This window comes from Trachypithecus francoisi, unplaced genomic scaffold (genome assembly GCF_009764315.1).
Source record: "Trachypithecus francoisi isolate TF-2019V2 unplaced genomic scaffold, Tfra_2.0 Contig01579, whole genome shotgun sequence".
NCBI classification, from domain to species: domain Eukaryota; kingdom Metazoa; phylum Chordata; class Mammalia; order Primates; family Cercopithecidae; genus Trachypithecus; species Trachypithecus francoisi.
The window spans coordinates 16,197,573-16,216,311 of NW_022681442.1; the positions used below are offsets into that span (position 1 = coordinate 16,197,573).

Genomic DNA, 18,739 nt, shown 5'->3' on the forward strand with positions numbered 1-18,739 from the left:
TAATGTAAATGATAAGTTGATGGGTGCAGCAAACCGACATGGCACATGTATACCTATGCATCAAACTTGCACATTGTGCACATGTACCTAGAACTTAAGGTATAATAATTTTAAAAAAAAAAAACTGCCCTGCCAACCAATGATGAACACGTATAATAGGTGAAAAATAAATTTTTATTTGGTGTTAATCATCTGAAGTTTGGATATTTCTGGTAGACGTGGATATATGCTGCCTAGATCATCATTCAAAAAAACAAGTTTGTTGTCTGGGTTGCTAGCAGGGCTGTCAGTGAATAGTCAGTTGCAAGCTACCTCACAAACTGTCTGAGGAACACAGGCCCACTTCGCTCAAGGGCACACCCTTCCTAGAATGACCCATATCCAATGACTGATAAATGTGGTGGTAAAAAGACCTGGCCATTCCAGCCCAACATGGGAGAAATATGATCAATTATTTTGCCTTCAGTCAATCCTTACAGGGTTGACTAAGGTTATCTGTCCACATCACAACTCAGCTTCTCCCTTTGTCCAGTTCTGCTTCATCCCCCTACCTCTTGCAAAGGCATTGATTGTAAGGGTACTCCCAATTAACATCATGAATACTAAACTCTACCTCAGAATCTGCTTTCCAGAGGACTCAAACTCTGACTTGTTTCAGGAATGGTATAAGAAAGTAAGAAATAAGTTGGAGTTTGAGAGCTGGATCATACATTGCCAGGCTAGCAATGAAAAACTCATCATTGGTGGTAGGTGGAGCACAGATAGCTCTTGGCACAAAGTGGCCATCAAGCAACTGCAAAAACTTAAACTAGTGGTAAATTAGGACGGTGTGCCAATAGAAGGGAATAGTGTAGCAGGAGTGAAGTACTAGATGCTTGAAAAACATGAGGAAGGGTAACTATTAAGATATTAGAATTGCATGTCTACTGCTTGGCCCCAGTGTGCTCTAAAAAAAGATAATGAAAGGCTGATAAAGCCAGAGGGTCTCCTCAGTACCATATAAAAAGACTGCCAATTATAGAAGATCTGCCAATTAAAGAAGGTGAAGCCCCAGAAGAAAAAGGACTCTGACACACAAAATGGGAATATCAGAAGTTGATGCTCCTTAAAATCTCCCCAAATTTTGAATTCTCAAATTTTCCTGAATCATCTGACACTGCAGAAATGATCCACCCTACCCTCCTAAAACATAGATAGCACTCTGCCTTTGCTTAAACACCATGTAGAGGTTACTCTCCAGCAAGACCTGTGGCCCAGGTCAGGATCTGCTCACATCTTCAGTACTGGCCAGAGGGCCTATAACTTGGGTTGGGTATCAACATAACTCATCCAGGTACATGCTGGGACTGCTAAGGAAAGAAAGGGAGTATACCACCAAAGAATCTGTAAGACCTTCGCCGGTCGCGGTGGCTCACGCCTATAATCCCAGCACTTTGGGAGGCCGAGGTGGGCGGATCACAAGGTCAAGAGGTCAAGATCAGCCTGGCCAACATAGTGAAACCCCCGTCTCTACTAAAAGTACAAAAAAATTAGCTGGGTGTGGTGGCAAGTGCCTGTAGTCCCAGCTACTCAGGAGGCTGAGGCAGGAGAATTGCTTGAACCCAGGAGACGGTGGTTGCAGTGAGCCAAGGTCATGCCACTGCACTCCAGCCTGGGTGACAGAGCAAGACTCTTGTCTCAAAAACAAAAACAAAAAAAAACCTAGACAGCTAGACAGTACCTGTTGGAAGGAGATGGGAGAGTACAGGTGGTATGAGGTTCAGAGGGGAGCTTGATCAAGCAGGCCAGAACCTTATCATTGGATTAGGGAGAGTTTATTGATTTGAAAGCCTTCTCCCAAGATGCAGGATTTACCCTTCTGACAAGGATGCCACAAGAGGTGATGTTAACTTGCTGTCTGGATGACTCCTAGAAATATGTAAAACATGAAAAATATACCCCATGCTAAGTAAGGTCAAAATGCCAGAACTGCCATAGCAAACAGTAAAGGCAGTGATTAAAAGTCTAAAAATGTGCACATGCTGAAACCAATATACTATGTAATGCCAGAAAACACACCAGGCCATTTTATCTATGGAAAGGGCCAGATGACATGACAATTACCAAAGCCATGAAGAATATGATGGTGGGAGAGACACTAACTAGCATCACTAAGAATTTCGTGGGTCTCCTCCATAGACCAAAGTGACGGTAAGAGAAACTGTAACAGAACTGAGCCCAATGATGGGAAACAACAGGACAACAGAGGCCAGCTGGTAACACTGAAGTAACAGAAGCCAGTCCAAGTAGAGGGCAATTATTGTAATGAACAGCAAGGTCAAAAGTGTCAATCAAGGGAATTAACTTATAAAGAATTAGAGAGATATTTAACAGAACATAGTATCCCTCGAGGCAAAACAGATAGTCAACAAGGGTATTCCCAACTTACATTATCAAAAGAAAACAAGGATGGATGATCAGGAGGCTAATTGTAGATGCTGCAATTAAAAAGTCACAATGCATTGCTCAATTTCTGGACATGAGCCATTTTGGAAATCCAGAGATGATAAATTTTAAATTCTGGGGTGCAGGAAGAAGGACTCTGAAATACCACAGCAAGTGTATGTGTTATTAATTTCCCCAGCTATTCCTCAAAAGCATCCATAATAATTTTATTGGTTAAATTGTAGTCTAGAAAGAAAGGCATCACAAACATTTCAAGTACTATTAAACACAGAGTCTGAGTTGACACTGACACCTGCAGATACAAAGTATCATTATTGCCTCTTTTTATAGTAAGGATATATGGGGATGAGGAAACAAAAGGAATCCTGGACAAGGTCCAGCTCAAAATGGGTCCACTGGGTCACAGACTCACCCAGTGATCTTGTCTTCAGTCGCTGGATATAGAATTGGAATAAACAGACTTAGTAAATGGCACAACACCTACCATATTTGGTCCTTGGTTATCACAGTGGAGGCCTCTGGGAGCTTTTATCCCCTGGGTAACAAAATAAATTTTAAAATACTATCACATTCCAGAGAGAGTGGATAGAAGCAATTAGTATCACCCAAAAGAATCGAAATAATGCCAGGATAATGGACTCCATCAAATCTCCATCTAAATCATCAGTTTGGCCCCTGCAAACTAAGCAAAGCTTAAAGGATAGCAGTCACCTACCACCAAGTAGAACTAAAATTGCAGGTGTTATGCAAGATATATATGTTTTATTAGAGTAAATTAACATGGCCATGGAGTTGGCAAATGTGTTCTTTGTTAACTACCAAAAAAGAGGATCAAAAATCGTTTGCATTCTCATGAAGGGGAACTAGTATACCTTCACACTTTCGCCTTAGTATGATATTAATTCTGTCCTCTTTTTTCATACATAGTCAGAATACATTTGATCCTGTTGCATATCTCGCAGAACATTACATTGTTCTACTACATTAACACCATTATGCTAATTGGGCCAGATGGGCAAGAATAATGCAACAGAGACCTTCTTAAGACATATGCTTCAAAGGGTGGAAAATAAAATCTGCAAAGATTCAGAGACTTTCATGTTGGTAAAATATTTAGTGGTCCAGTGGACAAGAACATTCTCAGACAGCTCATCCGAATTAAAAGACCAATCATGCATCCTGCAAATCCCATTACAAAGAAGAAAGCATCTGGTAGGCCTCTTTGTGTTCTAAAGGCAGCACATTCTGCTCCTAGGAATACTGCTTCAGCCCATATACTGGAAGACATTAAAGGCTGCCAGCTCTTTCCAGCCAGGGTAGGAAATAGCTCTGCTGTCAGTGAAGTCTACCCTGCATGCAACTCCGCAGCTAGGGACATATGACCCAGTACATACTATAGTTCTTGGTAGTGTCACTGTTGGAAAAAGCAGTATATGGAATTTATGGCAAGCCCCAGTGAAAGAATCACAATGCAGTCTTCACACACGTCAAAGGCCATACCATCTGCGGTGGAAAGTTATATACCTCTATTACTGCCTTGCCATTGGGTCCAGATAAAAATAGAATGCTTAACCATGGGTAATCAAGTGACTACGTGTTGAGAGTTTGCAATCATGAGCTATATTGTTACCAATAACCCTAAGAATATGAAATGCAAGTGGTACCCATGATCAAGTATGAGCAGGAACACAGGGCACAAGCAATCTGTATAAGTATGTAGCTCAAATCCCTATGTCATCCACCACTATTACATCAACACCCCTCCCTATGGCCATACGGGGAATTCTCTGCTGTCCAGATAACAAGAGGAAGAAAACACAAATATGCCAGCTTGATATGTGGGCATAAATAAAATGCCTTAAAGCTCAATACTAAATAAATATAATGTGTTTACATGTAGTCTAAACCAATTCTTACACTAAAAACTCTCTTATATTTTTAATCTGTCTGACTACAATTTATATTTCTTGCCAAGAAGAAAATATATTTCTGGAGTACTTAGATTATTATCACTTCATAAACAGTTCAAGGCCAAACAAATTAAAGCAAATTCCATAGTTACTGACATCATGAAAATTACAGAAATAACATTCTATACCAACAAAACAGCCACAATGAAAAGAATGAAGACCAAGGCAATATACACTCTCTGGAATACAGGCTTAAAAAAATAAAAAATAAAATAACACACCTGTTAACTTACTCATTATTTAAGGTACTATAATTATGAACCATATACTCAATACACATAAGATCAAAAACTTAGAGTTACTGTACTCTCAAATCCAAATTTGAGCAAACAGTACTATACCATCAAAACTATTTACACATGAGGGATAGATACTTATATTAAAAACTCAAGCTGAAGGGAGACTGATTTATTTTAACAATTATACAAAAAAAAATGCAAGTGGAAAATGTAAACCACTGGCTAATTTTTCCATAAATGCTCATGTTTTTTCATAATATATATACATATACATACATGTGTGTCTATGTGTGTGTGTGTGTGTGTATATATATAAAATCTGTATTACTGTAAAGACACTTTAAAAAATCTTTTGGCCAGGCGCGGTGGCTAATGCATGCAATCCCAGCACTTTGGCAGGCCAAGGAAGGCAGATCACCTGAGGTCAGGAGTTGAAGACCAGCCTGGCCAACATGGTGAAATCCTGTCTCTACTGAAAAAAACAAAAATTAGCCGGGGATGGTGGCGGGCGCCTGTAATCTCAGCTACTCAGGAGGCTGAGGCAGGAGAGTCACTTGAACCTGGGAGGCAGAGGTTGCAGTGAGTCGAGGTGGTGCCATTACACTCCATCTCAAAAAAAAAATCTTTTACTGTTTCACTTAAAATGCCAATTCATAAGTCAGTCTTAATTGCAAATTTGAAATAAGACAGAAAGTACACATAGGTTGTATATAAAAGGCTCATAACAAGATGAATACAAAGAAAAACCTATATTAGTCATTTCAAAACTTCTATAATAGAAAATTACATTTCTGGATGTTGCCAAATATCTTCTCCCACCTGCCTCTGAAATGATGGTACTTTACTGGGGTTCTGTTTTTTGGCTCCCTACTTCAAAACTTCTTTTAATATTCTGAAATAAGCACAATTTACCCTAGGTTATCTCATTCTCAGTTAAAAAAAACTCATTCATACCCATACCTTCTCTTAGGATTTGTCCCCTAAGACATTAAATAAATATTTATTTAGTTTTTTACTTTCTGCCAGGCAAAGTAGGCAATACTGTTTGACACCTAATCTTAATTGAAATGATTTTACAATGTTTTGATATACAATTATATGTCCTGTTGCCTTAATAGTTTTGAACCGATAAATTATAATTATAGATTCCCAGATAATGAATCACAGTTGAATTCCTAGAAAGAACCCTATTTGATCATAGTTTATTCAACTTTTGAAATATGGTTAGATCCTACATGTTAATATTTTATTTTAAATTTTTCATTCTACATTCATGACTTCTTTGTCCTTCCTCCTTCTTCCCCCAAGAGGTAAGATTTTTTTAAAACTTTTTTCCTTTTTTACATTTTTTAACTAAGAAATAATAATTGTACATATTAATGGAGTAGATAGTGATGCTTCAATACATATAATGTATAGTGATCAGATCAGGGTAATTGACCTATCAATCATCTCGAACATTTATAATTTCTTTTTGTTAGAAATATTCAATATCCTCATTCTAGATATTTGAAACTATACATAGTAGTTAACTATAGTCATCTTACAGTGTTATAGAACACGACAATGTATTCCTCCTCTCTAGCTGTAATTTTGTATTCTTTAACAAATCTCTCTGTGTAACCTACCACTTCTCCCTACCCTCCTCAGACTCTAGTATCCTCTGTTCTACCTTTTTCCTCTAGATCAACTTTTTTTAGCTTCCACATATGAGTGAAAACATACAGTGTTTAACTTTCTGTTCCTGGCTTATTTCGCTTAGCATAATGTCTTCGAGTTCCATCATGTTGCCACAAATGACAAGACTTCATTCTTTTTATGGCTGAATAGTATTTCGGCATGTATATATACGACATTTTTCAAATTCATTCATCTCTTGTTAGAAACCTAGTTGGTTCCATATCTTGGAATACTCCATATCTTGGAACCAACTTTAGAATATTTTAATATTCTAAAATAAGCACAATTTACCCTATCCATATCTTGGATGTTGTGAATAGCACTGCAATAAACCTGGTGGTGCAGGTGTCTCTTTAATATATTGATTTTCTTTCCTTTGGATACATGTCCAGTAGTGGTATGTAATAGTTCTATTTGTAGTTTTTTGAAGAACCTCCATACTGTTCTCCATAGTGGCTGTACTAGCTTACATTTCCACCAAAAACATTTCCCCTTTGTTCTCCATCCTCACCAGCATTTGCTTTTTTTTTGTCTTTTTGATAATAAATATCCTAAATGGTGAGAGATGATACTTCATTGTGTTTTGATTTGTATTTCTCTGATGATCACTGATGTTGAGCATGCTGTCATATATTATTGGTTATTTGTATGTCTTCTTCTGAGAAATGTCTGTTGAGATCATTTGCCTATTTTTGTTAAATATTTACAAAATGGTGTGCTTTTGTATTTACACAAAACTATTTTGTGTTTACACAAAAAATATTTACAAAATGGTGTAATTGTTTGGTGTGGTTTTCTTTACTGTTGAGATTTTCTTAATTCCTTATATATTCTGGATGTTAATCCCCTGTCAGATTTGTTTGCAAATATTTTCTTCCCTTCTGTAGGTTGTCTTTTCACTCTGTTGATTGTCCTTTGCTTTGCAGAAGCTTTTTATTTTTATATGATAGCATTTGTTTACTTTTGCTTTTGTTGCCTGTGCTGTTGTGGCCTTTTTCATAAAATCTTCTCCAGACCCATGTCTTGAAGTATTTTTCCTGTTTTCTGTTGTTTTATTGTTTTGATCCATTTTTAGTTTAGAGGGGAGGGTGTGGTTTCATATTCCTGTAAATGAATGTCAACTTTTCCCAGCACTATTTATTAAAGAGTCTGCTTTTTCAGAGCATTTTTTCATTTATCTTTATTCAGTAATTTTTGTATTCAATACAGTCTCTCAAAATGGATGTAGACTTGTTAAGAACGAGAGAGATTCATTATCCATTATCTTTTGTTTCTCCTAGATTTTCTATCTTGAGGTCACTATTTTCCAATCAACTTATGGTAGGGGGACAGGTAGAGTGAAATTCAAATACATCTCAGAAATATGATTAAATCTATTGATAAAAACTATTTTTGAATGTCTTATTACACTAACAAATTCTTTCCAACTAAAATTCCATTTTTTTCCTGTTAAACCAGGAAAAAAAAAATCATAGTGTATAGTGTTGGTATCTGGACTCTGAATGTAGACTTAACTTTAAATTCTGAATACAACATCTTATAGCCTGTGTGACTTTGGGTTTAACCATGGTAAATCAGTGTCGTCTTCTATAAATTAAATATACTAATGTACACTACACAGATGTAATAATAATTATATTATAAATCACGTGTGACATGCCAAGCACTATTGAAAACATTAGATAAATGTTAGTCCATCCTTTCCTCAAAATAAAAGGTTATTTTTTCTTTTACTGAGTGGCCTCTTTTTAAAAAAGAATAAACTACTATTTCTTGTACAGAATCCTCCCCCAAAAAAAGAGAACACCTTAAGCAAAGGATACAATGAAGCTTAAAACAGTCAACAGTTGGCTAAATTCATTGAAAAAAATGTGCGAATGATTCTAAGGATTTTCCTGATCTACAAAGAAACTTTCTTTCAGGTGGCCAGCTAAGTGGTACCACTTTCATCAAGAAAAAGCCCTAAGAATTTAATAAAGTGCATAGAGAAATACTGATAAACAGAGAGAGGAACTAATAAAATAACTTCCAGAAAATAAAAATAACTATAAACATGAAGAGCAAGTAGATTGGAATTTTCATAATCTTGCCTGAGTATTCCAAAAAATTAAATAACTAGATAACTTAATTTGAATATGATTTTGCTATGAAATTATATGCCTTACCAAACTATATCTATTATATATGTATACATATATATCACTCCAAAGAGTTGGGCAAAATCAAGTATCCTAGGCTTCATTAATAAGCTAAGTGAATTTTTTTTTTTTTTTTTAGATGGAGTTTCGGTCTTGTTGCCCAGGCTGAAGTGCAATGGTGCGATCTTGGCTCACCACAACCTCTGCCTCCAGGGTAAAAGCGATTCTCCTGCCTCAGCCTCCTGAGTAGCTGGGATTAAAGGCATGCACCACCACAACCAGTTAATTTTTGTATTTTTCTAGAGATAGGGTTTCTCTATGTTGGTCAGGTCATTCTCAAACTCCCGATCTCAGGTGATCAGCCTGCCTCAACCTCCCAAAGTGGTGGGATTACAGGAGTGAGCCTCCATGCCCGGCCAGTTAAGTGATCTTTTAAGAGTACACAGAACTGCAATTTCACTGTATAATAAAATGGTTAAGAATATACATTATTATATACTACCAATTAAAATATTACTTTCTCAAATACAAAATTACTTTTCAGTTTTTACTGATTTAGTTTTTAAATAATCACCTATTAAGAAATTAATGTCATAAGTAAACCACTATGTTCAGGGAATTTATTCTGAAAACTCGATTATTCTTTCAATCTCATTTGAAATTTTGGCTATTCTGCTTTCTGCAAAATATAGTTCTTATACAAATCCTATTCCCTACCCATTCTTAAATAATCTAACTCAGGAAATTACATTTTCATGTTTATATTATCCTCTATTATCTTTTTGATGAAGAAAAATATGGTCAATAAGTTGTTTTTCATCTTGTTTCAGAATTCTGTGTGAATTCTAAATAGAAGGTTATCTTAACCAGAAAGTTCTTGTTAACCTTGAAGAAGGTGTCATGGTGGCTTTCTGAAAGTAATAATAACAGCGCTAACAATAACAAAAAAAATTAAATCCGACCTCAAACTAGATTTACAAACTAGAACATTAGGAAGTGTGTCACGTCATATGTTACAGTCAAATTAAGAAATGTGTCATGCTATGTGTTATATTCAACCTAACCACCCTAGCTGTATTATCAGCTGCACTTTAGTCACTTTTTAAAAACATAGAGGCCCAGTATCTAATCTCAAAGAATCTGATTATATAAGTTAGTTTTTTTTTTCCAGCCAACCTCCAAAGAGGATGCCAAGGTATGGCCATGTTTGGAAATCACCAGCATATGCCTTCTACATCCATTATGCAATAATAGAATGGGAACTGTGAAGGCAAGGTTATATACCCAAAGATTAGCGATATTGACTGCATAAAATTTACTATGGCAGTAAGGTTGACATAATACATCTTGCAACAATAAAAAATTAGAAACAGTACAAATATTCCTATTTCTTTAAACATCATATAACACAAAGCAATCAGCTAAGTTTTTAAGTGCCTTCCATAAATGCACCAAAAAAGTCCTAGTGTACCACAGTGAAAAGAAAAACTAGCAACATGACATTTTTTCTGTTTCCTAATTGGTTTATTATACAACGCTTATATCTATTTCCACAAAAACATACTCCAAAAGCAAAACAATTATTTTGAAAGACATTTGTTGAAGTATAAAGAATAATATGAAAAATACCTTTTCCCAGGAAAATAGTCCAACATTTCATACTACAAACCCAGGAGGATAAATACAGATTATCTTAGAGAACCTTTTTGAGAACTACCTACAAATAATCAAATGAGATAAAGCCAAACGGTTATAATCTATGTTGAATTGTGGAACTGTCTTTATGTTTTTGTTGTCAGTGTTAGCACAGGGGGAAAAAAACAAAAACCTTTGTTAAAATATCAAATTGTTTAAAATATGCTATTCCTTCCTCCATTCTGAACAACTTGCTTGAAAAAATGGAACTCATATTTGCTTCTATATTTCCACAGCATTAAGAAACAAGCATTACTAAGAATAAGGTAATTTGTTGTCATAATTAAGAACATACAATGGGCCCAACTAATCAGCATGATGTAGTCAAATAGAAAGACTACCACAAGTTTCAGGAGTTAAAAAAGTTAGATCTACCACCTACTACCTGCATGGCTTTGGCAAGTTCCTGTTACTGTCGTCTGTTTAATCTTCTGAAAATTAGGATAATAATACCATGCTACAAGGTAGGTTAAAGATTTTGTATATAAATTACTTAACATAGTACCTAGCACATAGAAGGAAATTAAATAACTAGTAATAATTAGAATCATCATAATCTGCCATCTTTCTATTTCTGAAACAAAATTCTCCAAATTTTTTCACCTAAGTTTTTTGACACATAAAACTTGATATATCATAATCTTCAACAATATGAAAAAAATAAAAATACATTCTCATTATGTCAGCCAGAAAATAGCTCAACCTTAAATTCTTTATCAAAGTACAGACATTGTGTGGAAGCTCCTTGAAGAACCTTTTGCAAAAGTTCAAAATTCCACTTCATGGATTTTTAACAGTAACAACAACCATCCATACTTTTTGTGGGACCTTTTTCCCCAGAAGAAAAACAAACAAAACTTTCATCAACTTCCATAAAAATAAGCCCAGTGTCTTATCACCATAGCCAAAACAAATACATATTGACAGGCCCAACCTAGCAATGAGATAAAGTCACTGCCAGCCTAGATTCAGTACTTCATTCAACCCATTTGACTAATTTCAAACAATGATTAATGAGCCTCCTAAAAGCTAAGACAACCCCATATTCATCAGGAGTTATCACTTCAAATTATTATTTCAAAAAGAAAAAGATTAAATTATTAGTATGGAATGATTAATCACAGAATGACATTCATTACTTAGATTTAAAAACCATGCTTGGCCGGGCGCGGTGGCTCAAGCCTGTAATCCCAGCACTTTGGGAGGCCGAGACGGGCGGATCGCGAGGTCAGGAGATCGAGACCATCCTGGCTAACACGGTGAATCCCCGTCTCTACTAAAAACTACAAAAAAAAAAAACTAGCCGGGCGAGGTGGCGGAGCCTGTAGTCCCAGCTACGCGGGAGGCTGAGGCAGGAGAATGGCGTGAACCCGGGAGGCGGAGCTTGCAGTGAGCTGAGATCCGGCCACAGCACTCCAGCCTGGGTGACAGCGCGAGACTCCGTCTCAAAAAAAAAAAAAAAACCATGCTTAACTTTATTACTAGGAATTTCCTTTGAAACAACCGTAATAGTAAAAAGATTAAAGTGCTTATTAATAGTCATAGCTTTCTTTACATGATTCTACTTGAAATAATTTACCAAAGCAGATTATGTGCCTTTATGAGGTTTAAGAGAAAAAGTATACTTCTTACATCTATTAAATGTGTTATTCTTTTATTTTTACTTACAAAAATGTTTCCTAGTTGCTTCAAATTGGTATAATACTTTATTTATACCCTCGATAAAAGGTGCTCTTAAGTACTGATAAGTATATTTTAAATATCAGCTAGGTTTTATATATAGTTTGATACATAGAAAAACAATGTTTTCACTACAAGGGTCTACTGGATACCTAAATTTAGTATTTCAATAAATACATTCACTTAAATATTCAGAAATTGATAGGACTACATTGCATAAATAAAACTGCTGAGTCGTATAAATGCATTCTGTTGTTGGTTCTTTGGGAAAACATGCTTATGTAGTTGTTTCCTAGATACATCTGGGTTTCCATTTCGTCTCAAAATCTTATTTCTTTAGCTCTACTATCTCTATTCCTTTCTCCAGTTCTATCAGATTCCTATACTTAGTAAGTATATCTGAAATGTTTAATATAAAATATATTTTTGCTTATCCCTTAAAATCTAAAATGCTTACATTCCTACTATGCATAAAAATTTACATAATTTGACAGTATTCCATATCTACCCATTATCAAAATTAATATGTAGCAAACACAATAAACTGATAATAGTGTTCACAAAGGGAAACAACATAAAAAGTCGTCAAAAAGGACATCCAAATCCAGCTTTTTGTACTCCTCTGTATCTACCACTACTTCTGTTCTCACGGCTCTATTACTATAATACTACGATGCTGAAATTAGAAAGAATTCCATTCATATTCTATCACTTATCTCTAAAATGACAAATACACACGCTATCAATTAATGTATTTGAGAATATCTATATGGAAAATTTCTGATATTTCCTACTTTGTACAATCCTAACAGATACATACCTATGTCATATGCCAGGAAATCGGCAGAAAAACATTTTGCACCGTTACTCAAGGAAGTGTCATTATGGGTATTTCCTCCAAAAATAAGCATAGCTCCATTGATAAGAACAGCTGAATGAAGGTATCTGGCAAACCCACTTTCTTTCAAAATAGTCCTACAGAATAAAATTTAAAAATGTATTACAAAGGATAAAATGACCTCCCTGATTTTATATATGTTATATAAAGGGTGTACTTTGCATATAGAGTTTTCCCTGGAATTGTGGTGGGAAAAACATATTTGTTAACAATTTATAAATGACCTCGAAACTTCAATATTTCAAAAAAAAATATTTTGAGGTTCATAGCATCTTCAAATGCTTTGAGGAGACACAATATCAAAAAGAATTTTTAATACTCATAATAATTTATATTATAAATTATTTTTTCAGTTACAAAGATAGGAAACAAGCCATCTTAAAACTAGAGGCTCAAAACATAATTTTAAAATACCAAATAAGTAAAATGTTAAATGTAGTAAATTTAGTCTAAACTGTATTTGGTTAAAACTTTATAACTCATATGGACCCCATAATAAAATGTTAAGTTTTTATTTAAGTATAACATGCATAAAACTGCGCATATCAGAAGTCAAAAACTCAATGATTTTTCACAACATGAACACAACTAAGTAATCAGCACTCACCTAAAAAACTGTAAGAATATTACCACTATTCTAACAGCATAAATTCATTTGCTGTTTTTGTACCTTACCTAAGTGGAGTCTATAGATTGTACTCATTTATGAATAGGTACATTTGCTCAAGATATATATATTTGAGATATATATTTTTTGTGTAATCAAAAATTACAATTACAATGCATCTTGTGAAACATTAAAATAATATAAATGTTCTTTTAATTAAAGTATAATTCTGAGAGATAGTATTATAAATATATGCTCACAATTATAACTCATCTGAATGAATGGATATGTAGTAAAGGTGCATGGCAATATAAATAAATACTAAATAACTACTCTAACACCCTGATACAAACAATTAGAAGTTAGAATTATTATATACATAAACATAGCTAATATGTAAAGTATAGCTAGTATAGTATACGTAGTAGCTCTAAAACCATGATTATAATACCAATTAATTCCTAAAGAATATGAAGCTCAGACAGGTATGGTGTTGTCTCACGCCTGTAACCCCAGCACTTTGAGAGGCCAAGGCAGGTGGATCACGAGGTCAAGAGATCCAGACCATCCTGGCTAACACGGTGAAATCCTGTCTCTACTAAAAACACAAAAAATTACCCGAGCATGGTGGCACACACCTATAGTCCCAGCTACTTGGGAGGCTGAGGCAGGAGAATCGCTTGAACCCAGGAGGCAGAGGTTGCAGTGACCCAAGATCGCACCACTGCACTCCAGCCTGGGCAACAGAGTGAGACTCTGTCTCAAAAAAAAAAGAAGGAAAAAGAATATGAAGCTCACTTACAGAATGGTAACATGAGGAGTTCCACAAACACTCCCACTAGGAAAAAAATTATAATTGGTAAAAATTATAAAAAGCAACCATTAACCTTCTCAGAAAATTTTACAAAGAACACCACCAAATAAAGAAACATTTACTCAAAAAGAAGAGCAATAGTCTATGGCAATAGCTACATTACTTACCCCAACCCCCTCAACCCTGCCTCACACACACACAATCAGTTCAGCATGATAGAAATTCTACCACAGGCAAGTAAAGCCAAGAACATAAGGCCCCTTTATCCCTCAACTCCCACTCCAGGCCAGCAATATCTCACTAGGAGTGGCAGGATACCAGCACTTCTCATTCCTTCCAGGATACCAGCACTTCTCATTCCTTCCAGCTCTGGGTTACAGAAGCTCTGTTCTGAGAAAGATCATGAGAGGTCTGGGTGCTCTTCCTCTGCCCAGTTGCCACTCATAGGGTGATAGCTGTACACCAATTCCTGCAGACTAACAACATTGGACCCAAAAGTCTTCATCCCACCTCACTCATAAGGCAGAGTGTTGCATGCCAAAAGACCCAAGCTGAGAAGACTCCAGAGACTACTATCTCCATCTAGTGCTCTGTACATAAAGTAGCGGTGTCACTCTAAGAGGAACAGGCCACTAAGCCCAACAACCTACAACTCCAAAGCAGTAGCACAGAACTTTTCCCCAGGAGGATCGGTAGGCTAAGAAAAAATACAGCCCCAGCCAGGCATGGTGCTCACGCCTGCAATCCCAGCACTTTGGGAGGCCGAGACAGGCGAATCACAAGGTCAGGAGTTCTAGAGCAGGGTGGCCAACATGGTGAAACCCCGTCTGTACTAAAAATACAAAAAATTAGCTGGGCGTGGTAGCGCGCACCTGTAGTCCCAGCTAGTCGGGAGGCTGAGGCAGGAGAATAGCTTGAACCTGGGAGGCAGAGGTTCCAGTGAACTGAGATAGCACCACTGCACTCTAGCCCAGGTGACAGAGTGAGACTCCATCACAAAAATAAAATAAAATAAAATAATCTCTGGTCTCTAATTTTTCTTTACAAAACAAACAAGAAAAACTAGAATCTAGTGGACAGTAAATTCATAATATGGATCAAGGAACAAAATATTCTCTAGTAGAGCAATATTTAAGCTAAGATAATTTAAATACAATAATGAAGCAGGTAGAACTTATTCCAAGTATGGTAGGCTTGTTCAACATTCAAAGTCAATTGATTCAATCCATCATGTCGATAAGCTAACAAAGAAAATCATATGATCACATCAATAGATGGAGAAAAAGCATTAACAAAATCCAACATTCAGTCATGATAAAAACTCAGCAAACTAGAAATAGAGGGAAAATACCTCAGCTTGATAAACATCTATAAGAACATCATATTTAATGGTGAGAAACAATGTTTTCCTTCCAAGAAAAGGAATAAAGTAAGGGTGTTTCATCTCACCATTTCTATTCAACATTTTCATTGCTACTGCAATAAGACAAGAGAAGTCCTTGCTACTGCAATAAGACAAGAGAAGGCAATAAAATTTATACAGATTGGGAAGGAAGAAATAAAACTGTCTTTTTTCACAAATGATATGACTGTCTATGAAGTAAATCCCAAAGAATCAACAACAACAACAACAAATAGCCCTCTAGAACTAATAAGCTAGTATAGCAAGGTTGCAGGACACAAGGGTAACATACAATTGATTTTTTTATACACCAGCAGTGAACAAGTAGAAAAACACAATACCATTTACATTAGGACCAAAAGAAGAGAAATACTGAGGTATAAATCTAACAAAATATGTACAAGACTGATATGAGGAAAGCTACAAACAATAAAAGAAACCAAAAATCTAAATAAATAAAGAGATAGTACATGAACACAGATAGGAAAACTCATACTGGCAATATGCCAGTTCTTCCCAGCTTGATATACAGATTCAGTGTAATACAAATCAAAACTAGTAAGATTTTTAGTAATAAATTTACTAAATTTATTATCAGACTGATTCTAAAATTTATATGTAAATGCAAAAGACCTAAAATAGCCAGCACAATATTGAAGAAAAAGAAAAAAGTCAAAGATTGACACTACCTGGCTTTGGGACTTACTATAAAGCTACAGTAATCAAGTCAGTCCCTGGGACTGGCAAAATAATAGACAAATAAATCAAGGAAACAGAATAGAGAGCTCAGAAATAGACACATACAAATATAGTCAACTGATCTTTGACAAAATAGAAAAAACAATTCAACAATGAAAGGATTGTCTATTGGACAAATATTGCTGGAACAACAGGGAACCACAGTAGTAATAATAGAAATAATCATCTAGATACAGACCTTACATCTTTTACAAAAACTAACTCAAAATAGACCACAGACGTAAATATAAAATGCAAAATTATTTCATATGAAACTCCCAGAAGATAACATAGGAGAAAATCTAGGGACCTTGGGTTTGGTGATGACATTTTAGATACAGCAACAAAAGCATAAACGATGCAAAAAAAAAAATTAAATTTGGACTCTATTAAAATTGAAAACCTCTCCTCAATGAAAGACATTGTTATGAGAATGAAACAACAAGCCACGGCTTGGGAGAACATAGTTTAACATAAAGCTGATAAAGGACTGGTATCCAAAATATCCAAGGATCCCTTAAAAGTCAACAAGAAAACAAGCTCAATTTTAAAAAAGGTAAAAGATATGAACAGACACCTTTCCAAAGAAGACACATAGATGTCAAATAAGCATGTTAAAAGATGTCCCACATTACATGTCACAGGGAAATGTAGATTAAAATAACAATGGGATGCCACTACACACATATTAGAATAGCTAAAATCTTAAATGCTGACAAAAGATGGCAAGGATCTAGAGCAACAGGAACTCTCATTCATTGCTGCTGGGAATGAAAAATGATACAGCCAGCCACTTTCCCAGTTTCTCACAAAACTAAACATAACTTTGTCTTACCATCCAGGAATTGCGCTCCATGGTATTTACCTGAATGAGCTGAAAATATGTCCACACGAAAACCTGCACACAGATGTTTATAGCAGCTTTATTAATAATTGTCAAAATTTGGAGGCAATCAAGATGTTCTTCAATAGGTAAGTGGATAAACAAAAGATGGTTCCCATACAATGGAACATAATTCAGCAATAAAAGGCATAGGCTATTATGTCATGAAGAGACATAAAGGAACTTTACATGCTTATTGCTAAGCGAAAGAAGCCAAAATTAAAAGCCTACGTAGTACATGATTCCAGCTTTATGACATTCTAGAAAAGGAAAAACTATGGAGACAGTAAAAATATCAGTGGTTGCCAAGAGTTTGGAGGGAGGAAGAGATAAGCAAGAAGACCACAGGTTATTTTTAGGAAAATTAAAATATTCTGTATGAAATGATCATGGTAGATACATGTCACTACACATTAGTGAAAATCCATAGAATATACAGCACAAAAGTGAACCCTAACATAAACTATGGACTTTAGTTAATGAGTAATTTATCAACACTGACTCATTGATTGTAAAAAATGTACCATATTCACGCAAGACACTTATAACAGAGGACGTGGGGATGGGGTGATAAGAGAGTATTTGGAAACATTCTGTACTTTCTGCTCATTTACCCATTAAACTAAAACTGCTCTAAAACATAAAGTCTATTGTTTAAAAAAAAGGTGGGGATTAAAATTACAACTGCTTTACCAGATATGGTATATTAAATGGAAAAAGTAAATCTTATTCCTCATACTTCATATACAAAAATATTTTGTAATGTATGAAGCGTAAAATGGAAACTAAGTTTCTCACTGGCAGAAGAGATTTACAAATGTGAAAGAGGGGAAGGCAAAAATGATCCCTGTAATGATGTATGGCATCAATATGCAATGTAGACAGACAGCATTTAAGCACAGACACATATGTAGAGCTACAGATACATGCCCAGATCTATAAATGGATATGGGTGTGTGTGTGTGTGTGTGTGTGTGTGTTTATTTTCTGGCTATATCTGCTGAAATGGTCTGGGGAAAAAGTACATCAAAACAGCAATAAGCATGTCTAGTTCTCTAATCTTAGTTTTTAAATAACATTCTCCACTAAAAGGAACCTAGGTTCCTTGGGGGAAATGACTTATTCCAGCACTGGGGCAGGGAGAGTACAACATGTGAATCAAATTTTTATGCAGAAGGTAAAGGAGTGCGCAGAGAATGATGGGGACATATCTAAAGAATACAGACACCTGACTGAAAGGAGCTCACTGGGCAAATCTGCGACAATATAAGCAAAAAGAATAGAGAATAGCAATTGATTATAAAACATTAAATAAAATAAAAATACATGAATTCATACTGATATAAATGAATATACAGACTGGGGAGACTAAGAAGGAATAATGAAATATAACCACTTAGTAACCATCATAGTAATAACTCTTTCTAGTGAGAATCATCAATGGGTACTAAAACTATTATGTAAAGGTTTAATAAGAAATAAAATATTTACATCATCTGAAAGTATCTCCCAATAAGGCAGTTATTAATTTAAAAAGGAAAAATAGTATC

At 35.3% G+C, this 18,739-nt stretch overlaps 1 protein-coding gene across 1 annotated transcript in view; it reads right to left on the minus strand.

Moving 5' to 3' along the window:
* ATRNL1 (attractin like 1) overlaps positions 1-18,739 on the minus strand; it is an 852,984-nt gene that overhangs the window by 690,717 nt on the left and 143,528 nt on the right. Inside the window, exon 10 of the mRNA XM_033181738.1 lies at positions 12,668-12,822. Within this exon, the coding sequence (XP_033037629.1) occupies positions 12,668-12,822 (155 nt within the window). The remainder of the gene's footprint in view (positions 1-12,667; positions 12,823-18,739) is intronic.